This window comes from Sinocyclocheilus anshuiensis, unplaced genomic scaffold (genome assembly GCF_001515605.1).
Source record: "Sinocyclocheilus anshuiensis isolate Anshui unplaced genomic scaffold, SAMN03320099.WGS_v1.1 scaffold2700, whole genome shotgun sequence".
Classification (NCBI taxonomy): domain Eukaryota; kingdom Metazoa; phylum Chordata; class Actinopteri; order Cypriniformes; family Cyprinidae; genus Sinocyclocheilus; species Sinocyclocheilus anshuiensis.
The window spans coordinates 8,422-21,789 of NW_015548196.1; the positions used below are offsets into that span (position 1 = coordinate 8,422).

Below are 13,368 nucleotides of genomic sequence, written 5' to 3' on the forward strand. Positions count from 1 at the left end.
TAAAATAAAATAAAATAATAAAATAAAATAAAATAAAATAAAATAAAATAAAATAAAATAAAATAAAATAAAATAAAATAAAATAAAATAAAATAAAATAAAATAAAATAAAATAAAATAAAATAAAATAAAATAAAATAAAATAAAATAAAATAAAATAAAATAAAATAAAATAAAATAAAATAAAATAAAATAAAATAAAATAAAATAAAATAAAATAAAATAAAATAAAATAAAATAAAAACTTAACTTAACTTAACTTAACTAAGGACAGTATCTTCAGGTCACTAAAGTAAAGTAAAATAAAATAATAAAAAATGAACCATTACTTGGATCACTGCAATAAAAAAAAGATTAAATTAGACAAGACGAGACAAAACGAAAAAAAAAAGCAAATAAAATTAATATAATCAATTATACAGTAAAATAATATAAATATTAATAATAATATACATTATAATACACTAAACTAAAACAAAATAAAAACTTATATTAATATTATTATTAAATAAATATTAAAATATATTTTAAGCATGGACAGAAAACACATAATATGTGCAGCCATTGGACGGGTCACTGCAATCAAATTAAACTAGACAAAATATGATAAAAGAACATGAAAGTGAACTATTCCCCACTGTGTGCCGCCGGCCGGGTCGGGTCAGTGGACGCAGCTGTGCACTAGAAAGGTCAGCGCGCGGCGGTGACAGTGATGAACACACACGAGCGGCGGATCCGCCGAGGAGAACGAGCTCTGCCGGAGCGACAGACCAGCACACAATCTCATCTCCGGCGTCCATCGGCCGCTTCACCCTCCATCACAGCTCAGAGACGACACGGATCGGGTCAATCTCATCCGCTGACCCTCTGCAGCGTCTCATAAACAACAGCACAGCTGCTCTCACATACACACACAAACACTGGCTGAGTAATAACTAATGAACAGCAGCCGTGATTGATGACGATCTGTCTCGGCTCAGATTAAACAAGATATCATGCTCTTCTGAGAGACATTTCACTCGAAACCAACTGAATCAGACAGATTTCACATTCGATTCGGTTCAGGGCTGGAAGTGAATCACAATAATGGGCTGGGATTGGCTTTTGAGGTTAAAATTTGAAGAAAAAAAACGTTTTTTTCAATTTCATGCATGAAAAAGACATTATTTAAGGTTTAACTGAACTCAACTGTCGAAGTGAACGAATTACAACAGAAATATATTACTGTAGTATGCTGAAACGTTTTTTTCAATTTCATGCATGAAAAAGACATTATTTAAGGTTTAACTGAACTCAACTGTCAAAGTGAACGAATTACAACAGAAATATATTACTGTAGTATGCTGAATTATATTTATGAATTATAATAAAACAAGATCAAATTAGATCAAATCAAACAAAATGATAAAAAAATACTATTATAATAATATTAGTAAATAAGACAGGGTTAAAAATAAGAACTGCAATAAAATAAAAATTTTATAACATTCTAATAAAATAAGATTAAATTATTTAAAAGAAAAGAAAAAAATGAATAGTAATATTAATAATAAAAGTAAGATAAAATAAGATTAGTAAAAAATAAAATAAATAAACTAAATTACATTATAAATAAGAAAAAAATTTGAATAAAAAGAATATAATATTTCATTATAATAAAACAAGATTAAATTAGTTAAAATAAAATAAAATAATTAAGATCAAATTAAATTGGTCAAAATAAAACATAACATTAAATTAAATTAAAATGTATTAGAAAATAAGAAAACATAATTAAATAAACAAAAATAAAACAAAACTGATATAACATTACATTATAATAAAACAAGATTAAACTAGTTAAAATAAAATATAAATTGTAAAATAATATTATATTAAAATAACAAAATAAAATTAGTCAAAATAAAATAATTACATTAAATTGTTATTTTAAAATAAGGTTTGACAAAATAAAATAAACCAAATGTAATCATAATAATAAAATAAAATAATACTATTTTATTACAATAAAATAAAATAAAAAACATTATAAATAAAATAAAAATAACTGTGTAAATGGAAAGTGGACTGAGGCCTGTTCAGAACTCAAATGGTCCAAATGAGATCTGAGCTCACTTTAAATCCAGTGAGTGTAAATCAACTTAACAGATGTAAATGTTGAGTTTAGCAAGTACTTCCTGTCACTGTTCTGAAATCAAATATACTGCAAAAGACACTGACCGAAAGCTTCTTTTACACACATAATCAACCGCAGCACCTTCATGACGACTGAAGGCCTGCAGATAAGCTACCTGATTAAACGCAGCAACATGACAAAACCCATCAGCTCGACCTTTCACAAGCAGCGCCTGTTGTTCGGTCCGCTCCGACCTTATTCAGCGTTTCAATTAATATTGTGCCGCTGACTGGAGCAGCACTTAAAGCCATAACTCACAGACGGGACGGGTCCGGGTCACGCGCTCATTACACAAACCCAGTGAACATCAGGCTTCAAACACACACCACACAGCTGGCTCGTTTCTGATTGGCTGCTGGTGAAACCGCCGGCTGTCAATCAAACGGGGAACGCAGGTCGAGAAGATGCAAGGAATCGACTGAAGGGAACACGGTTAAAGTGGTGAAGTCCACCAGCTGCAGATATTTTGTGTTTTCTGTCCAACATAAGTTTTGTCTTTTCATTTCTTTTCTATTTGCTTTTCTATTCAATTTCCATCTCCAGTAAGTGTATCTTCATTTAAGGACATTAATTTTCTGCATATACACATAAAATAATTATTTAACATTTTTTAGCATTTTATTTTATAATTTATTTTATAATTAATATTTTTTTATTATTATTTATTTTATTTTATTTTATTTTATTTTATTTTATTATTTTATTTTATTTTATTTTATTTGCACTGACCCATCCACCGGCTGCAAATAGTTAATTCAGTTTTTTTTTTTTTTTATCTTTATTTTGCATCTCACGTATTTATGACTTTAAGACTCTGCTTCAATGCAAGAGCGTTTTAGGCCTTAGTTTGTGGAAGGGAGACTTTTAAAGACCCGCAGAAACCCTGACTGGTCGATGCACAGAACAAACGCTTGCGACTGCATCTCATGTGAAACCAGCGTTCACTTCTCAGGACACTCAGTAAATTCTGTGATTTCTCCAAACAGCACACAGACTGCAGCGCAGCCGCCGCTAATAGGATTCTTTAGAGAGGCAGATGGATGGCGAATCCGAGCGATTTCATCTACTAAAAGACGGCATAAATCACGGGCTGAAGCCGAGGTTATCGCCAGCCTCACGAGAAACCTGCATTAAAGCATTAGTGAAATTAATTCATCTTTCATAAGAGGTTGGAGCCGTATCTGTGATCTACGATAACAAGCAATTTCTCACTACTGAGAAAGCCCTTGATAGACTACACAAATCTGCTGCTTTAAACGGCCCGGCATTATGTGGAGCGCTGCTCTCCGGAGATTCATGAGCGCGTAAATCAATGCATCGCAAACTTTTCTGCCTCTGTTTTCTCTCTTCTGTAAACGTCATTGTTTTCTCATCAGCGTCGTGCGCTGGAAGCCGGCAGCGGCGCGTGAAAGGCCAGCGCGCTGTTTGTGCATATAGTGTGAGAGACGGATGTGAGCGCAGGATCCAGCTGACACACGCTCTTTATTACTGCAGCAGATATGCAGTAAACTCGCAGCTAGCATGCTCCAAACACAACCAAAACAAGAGTTCATTTAGCTGACAATCAGTGAGCAGTACAAAAACATTTAACCCTAAAACTGACTACATCTGAATACTTTTCATATCAAAAAGTACCAAAGCAGTAAGCTTATTGTGATTATTGTATGGTAGGAGCTACAAATAACGTCGCGTGAAGTTCTGTTCAGCATTAAAAGAAGATAGATTAAAAACAAGAAAATAGAAAAATGTGTGCAGAATTTCTGTGCATAACTACTCCAATGTTCCATTGATTTGTGTGTTTCAAACATCTTTAAAGCCAATATAATGCAGATAGATGTATACATAGAAATACAGCAAAAACTGCTGAAATGAAAATCAAAGGCCCCCAATATTGGATATTTAATTTAGTGTTTCTGCAGTAATTCTGACAAAGCTGCTCGTTTTCTGAGAGAAACTGGGAGTGTCACTATATTAATTAACCTCATGTCAGTTTATGATTGCAGAAGTTTCAAGAACTGTGTGTTAAATAAAACCAATTATTATTGAGGAAAACAATATATTGAAATGATTTCATTCAGGATCTCGATTTCAGTTTTCGGTTAATATTAATTGTTATACATTTAAATAAGTTATTTTTATTTTTATTTTATTTTATTATTATTAAATAAGTCATTTTTAAATTATTATATTGTTTTCATTTTATTATTTTCAATTAAATTATTTATTTTAAAATTATTTTTATTTTATTGTTTTTATTTATTTTTTAAATAAATTATTTATTTGTAAATTATTATTCATTTAAATAAGTTATTTTTATTTTCATTTTATTATTAAATAAGTTATTTTTGAATTATTATTTTATTTTTATTTTATTATTTATTTATTTATTTATAATGAATTATTTATTTTTAAATTAAACCAAATTAAGCAGGGATGCCATATTCAGGGCTGTAATGATTTAAGACTGAAGCACTGAAAAACTCCTATCAGTCAAGCTCTCATCTGGACATCAGGGAGACGTTTTCCTCTCAATATGAGCCTGAGATTTCGATACCGAGCTTCATGTGAGAAATGTGACTGAAGCAGACACAGCACAGAATGACGCACCTCAGGGAAATAGTCTTGAGGAAACTTCTCCTTCTCCAGCATGGCTGCTCTTGGAAGAGCGTCCGAACACACCTCCTTCCCAACCACCTTCCTGAACTTCTTGGCTGTGTGAAGGAAAACGAGGAGGAATAAAACAGCCCTGATGAACATGCAAACATGCAGAGCGTTCAGAGATGATTATCAGAGGAAGAGCGCTCAGGGCAACTGCGCCACCTACTGCTCACACACACACAAACCAGACACCGCAGGGAGTTTCTTCACATTATATCTGATTTTACGTTCTGATGCACACTGGAATATTGCCATATTTTAAATGAATAAAAATTACAGCCTTCAAAGCTCAACAGAGAATATAAGAGCATCTTTTCTCTTTGTGTGTATAGAGAAAGAGAGATGGGGAAACTATTATTTATTTTTGTTAAACTATATAAAATCTCGTTAGTATAACACATTCATTCGGTTGCTTCACTTGAATTTACTTTTGAGTTTTTGTGTAATTCTTATTATTCTGAAAGATGATTCCCATTACAAAAATCTAGAGATTTTTAAGCATAATGATTATAAATATTTTTACATTTATATCAGCATAATGTAAACAAATATTACACAAAAAAAGTGCTTAAATGCATGCAAATTATTTTTTAAAAATAATATTAAAGTAACAAAAAAAAAATATATATATATATAAATTTTTATTATTTTTTTATAATTTTTAACTACATAAAATCTCATGGATATAATGCATCTGGATGCTTTGAATTTATTTTTGAGTTTTTGTGTAATTCTTGTTATTCTGAAAAATGTAGTCTTTAAGTATAATAATTATAAATATTTTTACATGTACATCAGCATAATTTAAACAAATATAAAACCAAAAGGAAAAAGAAAAAAAATGAACTTGAATTCAAATTATTAAAAAAATAATAATAATATTTACGTATTTATTTATTTATTAAAATAATTTGTAACTACATAAAATCTCATGGCTATAATGCATCTGGATGCTTTACTTGAATTTATTTTTGAGTATTTGTGCGATTACCACAATAGTAATTTTTACTATAATCATTATTTTTTACATTTACATCAGCATAAATGAATTGCTCATAAATGAATCACTTCAATGTCACAATGGAAAACACTTTAACACTCCTAAAATGATCTTTTTCTTTGAATATCTGATGGGTTTGCGGTGAAATCTGATCTGGCGTGAGATTTGCTCAGGTTTTGCTTGATGGAGAGCGTGATTACGGCCATCATGTGGGAGATATCGTGGTCTTTAAGAGCTCCGGGTTGGAGCAGGGCTAATGCTCACACCGCTGTAATGGGAGTGGCTTTAATTAGTGTGACTGTCGGGACACGCGACCTCTGACCCCCACCGCTGATGAGGTCACCGCTAACTGTCCAATAGCTTGAGTGCACTATTACCACAGGCTGAAATCTCATGAATTAAATCCTAATATTAATAAGCATTACTGTTTCCTATCGGTCACTCCATCTTAGCATGTTTTATGGCTTCTGAAACAACCTTGACCGCGCCGGATCTGATGGGATTGATGGCACGCCGTATTAAAGGGACACACGTACCTTTGAAATCAAACTGCTGGATGTTTTTCAAGGATTCGTGGATGAAGGCCGGATCTGGTGGGATTGATGGCACGCCGTATTAAAGGGACACACGTACCTTTGAAATCAAACTGCTGGATGTTTTTCAAGGATTCGTGGATGAAGTAGCAACATCCCAGTGCCTGAAAGACAACGAGAGAGAGAAATTACTCAACATAGAAACGTGTGTTTCCTTCATGTTTCTGTCTTCTTCTGAGCTGTAGATGTGCATCTGTCGGATTTCTTCACCTGTTTTGTGAAAATGGTGGTCGACCGATATATCGGCTGATATTTGGCATTTTTATTATCTGGTGGCTGATATATCGGACTTTTATTTTGAAATAGATTTAATTTCTGCAGTTGTTATGCATGTGTTTTTACTCATTTTAAATTCAATATTGTGATACCATACATATTGGCTTTACATCGGCCATCAGCTGCCAAGATATCAGTCATCAAAAAAATCCATATCGGTTGACCAATACTCAGTAATGTCACAAATACATCTAAAAACATCATATTGAATCTGTTCTGATTGAATTTCAGCAATTGTTATGCATACATTTTTACAATTGTTTAATTCAATATTGTGATTTCATAAATATCGGTCATCAAAAAAAAAAAAAAATCCATATCGGTTAACCACTACTTTGTAAAGTATCAAAAATACATCTATGGACATCTAATTAAATAAATAATTAAACATTTTTAAATTAAATATTGTGATATCATATATATATCGGCTTTATATCTGCAATTAGATATTGGCCATTAAAAAAATCTATACCAGTTAACCACTACTTAGTAAAGTAGCAAAAATACATCTAAATAAATCTATTTTGAAATAGATTTCATTTCAGCAATTGTTCTGCATGTTTTTTTGCTCTTTTTAAATTAAATATTGTGATACCATACATATTGGCTTTACATCGGCCATCAGCCGCCAAGATATCGGTCATCTAAAAATCCATATCGGTTGACCAATACTTAGTAATGTCACAAATACCTCTATTATTTAATCTATTTTGAAACAGATTTAATTTCAGCAACTGTTATGCATGTGTTTTTACTATTTTCAAATTAAATATTGAGATATTATATATATCGTCCATCAGCTGCCAAGATATCGGCCATCAAAAAATCCATATCAGTAGACCACTAGTTAGTAAAGTACCAAATACATCTAAAAACATCATATTGAATGTTTTGATTGAATTTCAGCAATTGTTATGCTAACGTTTTTAACATTTTTTAATTAAATATTGTGATATCGGAAACATCGGTCATCGGCCAATAGATATCGGCCATCATAAAAAATTAAAAATACATATCGGTTAACCACTACTTAGTAAAGTAGCAAAAATACATCTAAATAAATCTATTTTGAAATAGATTTAATTTCAGCAAATGTTATGCATGTGTTTTTACTATTTTCAAATTAAATATTGAGATATTATAGCCTATATATCGTCCATCAGCTGCCAAGATATCGGCCATCAAAAAATCCATATCAGTAGACCACTAGTTAGTAAAGTACCAAATACATCTAAAATCATCATATTGAATATGTTTTGACTGAATTTCAGCAATTGTTATGCAAATGTTTTTACAATTTTTTTATTAAATATTGTGATATCGAATACATCGGTCATCGGCCAATAGATATCGGCCATCATAAAAAATTAAAAATACATATCGGTTAACCACTACTTAGTAAAGTAGCAAAAATACATCTAAATAAATCTATTTTGAAATAGATTTAATTTCAGCAAATGCTATGCATGTGTTTTTACTTTTTAAAATTACATTTTTTGATATCGTATATATCGGCTTTATATCGGCCATCAAGATATCGACAACAAAAAACCCATATCAGCAAACCACTACTTAGTAAAGTAGCAAAAACATTGAAAACCAGCTGAAATTAGCACTTTTATTACTGTCGGGTCAATAATGCATCATTGTAGTGAGATTTCCCAGCAGATGCGGTCCGTAGAATCAAGTGATGTCAGTCGTGTTTCATAAGTTCATGTGTTTATGTAAAACCCAACACCACAAAAGAGCACAAACTTGCTCTTATGAATATGAAGGAAAGGCCTCTTTTCTTATGTAACGAGTTCACGGCGCTCAAATATAACATGTAAATTATAGCCAGAGCCGATTCTGTCAAAGCGCTCGATCTGAGCCGCTCAAAGCAGCACAGTCAGAGTTTAGCATGACCAAAGATTTACTTCAATAGGATTATATTCTTAATTTTTACCAAACAATCAGACAGTTTCTGTGTCTGTCGACGGCCCAAACAAACGGAGCCCGCAGGCGTAAGGCGCCGGGGATTTGATGCGGTTCACAGTTCACTAACTGCTTTTCTGAGGGGCTTTTGCACCTCCAGTCCTCAAGTTGGACTAAAAAGAGCAAAACCTGCTTCCTGTCCGCTCAGGGCTCAATGCAGCGGCCCAAAACTGTGGGCTAAAGCTCTCAATAGTGTCTAAAGACACAGAGAGACGCTCAGGAGTCATGGGAGACGGACATCCTGGCATCAGCGAATACAAACGCTCAGAGAATACAGTTAGGAAGCAAGAAAAGAACACAATAGAACTGGTTAGAGACGGACTGAATGGCCATCTGACGTTCTCAGGTTCTCTCTGCTTCACTGATCTTCACACATATGTGACACTGGAGCACAAGACCAGTCATAAGGGTCAATTTTTTTAAATTGAGATTTATACATCATAAACTGAAAGCTGAATAAATAATATTTCCATTGATACCGATGGTAAAAACTGGCTTGGCGAGTAAACGAAACCGAGTTATGAGCCAGTTGGCTGGTGACTTTATTAGGAGCTGCAAGAGAAATTCTTTGTTTCTGAAAGAAGTCTCTCTTCTGCTCATCGAAGCTGCATTTATTTGATCAAAAATACAGTAAAAATTTTGAAATATTATTACAATTTAACATTTCAGTTTTCTATGTGAATATCTGTTAAACTGTAATTTATTTCTGTGATGCGCAGCTGTATTTTCAGCATCATAACTCCAGTCTTCAGTGTCACATGATCTTCAGAAATCATTCTAATATGCTGATTTGCTGCTCAAAAAACATTTCTGATTATTATCAATGTTGAAAACAGTCGTGCTGCACAATATTTTTGTGGAAACTGTGATGCATTTTATTTTTCAGGATTCACAGATGAACACAAAGTTCAGAAGAACAGCATTTATTAGAAATATAATTTTTTTGTGACATTATAAATGTCTTTACTGGCACTTTTGATCAATTTAATGTGTCCTTAATGAATAAAAGTATTAATTTCTTTTTTTATTTTTAATTATTTACTTACCATTCAAAACTTTTGAATGGTAGTGTATGACAGCTTCCACAAACACTCACAACAACTACAAATAACTGAATAGCAAATATAATCCGTTTATATGGGACCAGCCAATTCTACAAAAAAATTATATGATCAATAAGTCATGGCAGTATAGGTTTTTTCCATTACTTTAACTCTTCAAATTAAGTTTAAGTTATAAAAGATTCAACTAAATTTTTTTTTTAAGTTGAAAGGACTTGTGCAACCAATTGGATTATACTTCAAAATATAAGGCAGCAGCTGCACTTGAGAGTTTAAGTTCAAGTTTAAGTTCAAGTAGGTGGAAATGAATTCTTTGTATTATATCTTATGCATTATTGACAGAAATTCTGCATTTGATTTAAATAAACTCATCTGACATAAATCTGTGTTCCTCTTCAGGAACTCGAGCTGCGTCGAAAACGCTAGGGGAACGCCTTCTGCGACCCACGCTCTGAATCACATGTGAAATCAGTCCAATAGCTGAACGGGACGTCACGGCGGATGACGTCATGACCAGGAAGCTATAAAAGCACGTGCGGCGGAGCAAGCGTCAGCTTTCTGTCATTCAGCAAAGCGCTCTGTGTGTGTCAGTCATATTTATTGTTGTCTGTCTATTGTGAGAAAAGTCTATAAGCAGCTATGTCTAAGGCTCACGCTAAGACAAAGCATGCAAAGGGCGAGTGCAAGCCACGTTATAGGTTGTGTGTTCCTCCCTGCCCACGTTATATCACGAGTGGGGATACACACAGCCTGTGCGTGGTTTGCTTGGGAGCGAAGCACGCAGAGTCGGCTCTCGAGGGGGCCTCATTGCGAGCGTCTCCCACTGCGTACGCTTCGCTCCCGGAGGGCTCTCTTTGAGGAGGGACAAATTCTACTTTCTACTTTGTTTTTACTAATTTCGATAAGTCATGAACGGACCAATAATCTATGCAAGAAGGGTTATTATAGTTAACTAAAATTAAAACCATTAAAAATCATTAGGGGAAATTAAAAAAAAATGTTAATTGAAAAAATAAAATGTAATAAATAAATAAATATTTCTGCTAACATTTCTCATTTTAATGTATTTTAACTTTAGGTACTAAAATAACTAAAACTGAAATAAAATGATTAAAAAATTATATAGATATATTTAAAAAAAAAAAAGATTTAAAAAAATTACAAACAAAACAAAATCACTACAACTTTAATTAAAATTAAAATTAAAACTGAAAGTACAAAAACAGATTCCAAATATTAATAAAAATGATAATCGTATCTCAATGATGCTAAAGTAAACACTTCTAGCTACACAAAATCTGGTAACACTTTACAATAAGATCCAATTAGTTAACGTTAGTCAATGCACTGACTAATTAACTAACAATGAGCAATACTACTCTACCGTATTTATTCATCTTTGCTGACGTTATCTAATAAAAATAAAATATTTATTCTTATTTCAATTAACAGTAAATAAGAGTATTTTTCATTGTTTTATTGCTTTTGAATAACATTCAGTAATGAGCCATTAACATTTTACCGCACAAAGCTTATTCATGCACATTAAAATATGAACTATATGAAAATGTGACTCGACGGTTCATAGCATTATTTCTCTGATCTGTTGAGCATTTTGAAAGTTATGATCAGTGTTTGCTGTACATCCTCAGAATAAACCATAAACACGGGTATCATAATAATAATTCCACACACAAGCTCTAATGAATATTTAACGTCAGAGTTCAAGCCGACCTCCTCGTCCTCCTCCTGAGCTCTTCATGAAGAAGCTATTATATTAGCGGCCCGCAATTAATCCATTTGTCCCGTGCAGTGACAGACTCCAAATATTAATTGGAGCCGGACGGCGCTGACACGAAACTCTTATCTTTTAAGCGGCGCTTTACAATGGCCAGTGTCAAGCGTATGTTTGTCACGTCCAGCGTTATTGATTACCTGCCAGATTCACTCCAAATAATTAAAAGTGTATTTTACATATTTATAAAGCGGACTGTCACGGGCGCTACTTAATTTTCCATTAGTAAAATGCACTCTGTTAAGTGCGCGGTGCGGGCCGGACGAGGAAATGAGTAATTGCCGTAATTGCAGACAGAAAGACAATAACTGAGCCATAAAGGCAGATTTTATTGGCCGCTCTGACAGTGAAGGTCTCTAACCCGGGTTTGGACCGGACCGAACAGAACCAGGGCGATAAGTCAAGTAAACAAGTACATCCTCTATGCAGGGTTATTAGAACTAAAACTACAATTAAAACCATATAAAAACAATTTTTTAAAAGTTGAAATAACATAATATAAATAATATTAACTATAGATATATATATATATATATATATATATATATATAAAAACTTTGTTTCTCATTTTTGTTTAGTTTAACATTAATACTTGTATTTTTTAAAACTACATAAACATTTAAAGAAATATATATATATTTGTACAAAAAAAATGTTTATTTTATTACAAATTAAAAATATATATATTGGTATTTTTTTTAAATGTTTACAAAAAATGCACAAATAATTACTAAAACTTAAACTGAAATTATAGTGAAAACAAAAAACATTCAAATAAAATCTAATTTAAAATATTAACAAAAAATTATTTTATTTCAGCTAGTTGCCAGCATCTCATTATTTTTGCATAGTTTTGAATTTACATACTAAAATAACTACATGTAATAAATAAAACATTTTTTACATGTATATTTTTTAATAAATTACAAATATATTATCTTTACATTTGTAATCAAAATTTAAAAAACACACAAAAAATTACTAAAACTTTAACCAAAGGTAAAGTGAAAACAGAAAATATAAAAAGAAAATCCATTTCAAAACATTAACAAAAGCTATAATAGAACTAATAGTAATTAAAACTATAGAACATCCAAGTTATATCCCGCATGAATATTTATTAGTCTTTAGCCAATAACTAATAACATTTAGCCGGTAAAAAAAGCGTTAAAATACAAATAACTACATCTAATAAAATACAAAATAATTTAAAAAATACACTTTTTTTTTAAAATAAAAATATAAATACATATTTTTAATTTGTAATAAAAATCACTAAAACTAAACTAAAAATAAAGTGAAAACAGAAAAATTAAGTCGAAATAATCAAAAACTGTAATAGAACTAACAGTTATTAAAAATGTAACACCCCACATTAATATTTAGTGCAGGCTTGAGTCAGTCACCATAGCTTTCCTGTAAGATCTGCAGTGAGATGACTTGAAGCACATAGAAAACCATGAATCATCTTCAACATTTGCACTAAAACAATATCATCGCTAGAGTAAAGCGCAGCTGAAGGCCTTCAGACGAGACACAGGCTGAGCTCCGCGGCACGAATCCACTGACCTTTCATGGATTTTCTGCGGTGGCTTTGAAAAATGAACCATAAAGCAAACATAAAAGTGGTCATTTTTCCACAGAGGTCAGACCTTGATTCCTCTGAGAGTGTGACCGGTGTGTGTGAGGATGAGCCACCAGACACTCATCATGTGTGAAGAGAGTCATCACACGTGTGTGTGTGTGTGTGTGTCACGGCGGATCTTGAGTGTGTGTGTGTGTGTGTGAGCGTGTGTGTGTGCGTGTGAGTGAAAGACTGTGTGTGTGTGTGTGAG

The 13,368-nt window shown here is 32.2% G+C and overlaps 1 protein-coding gene across 1 annotated transcript in view; it reads right to left on the reverse strand.

Moving 5' to 3' along the window:
* The window catches only part of LOC107653190 (type I inositol 1,4,5-trisphosphate 5-phosphatase-like), an 89,076-nt gene that overhangs the window by 6,925 nt on the left and 68,783 nt on the right, over nt 1-13,368 (reverse strand). Inside the window, exons 5-6 of the mRNA XM_016439855.1 lie at nt 6,468-6,531; nt 4,784-4,887 (exon numbers count right to left, since the gene is read on the reverse strand). Of these exons, the coding sequence (XP_016295341.1) occupies nt 4,784-4,887; nt 6,468-6,531 (168 nt within the window). The remainder of the gene's footprint in view (nt 1-4,783; nt 4,888-6,467; nt 6,532-13,368) is intronic.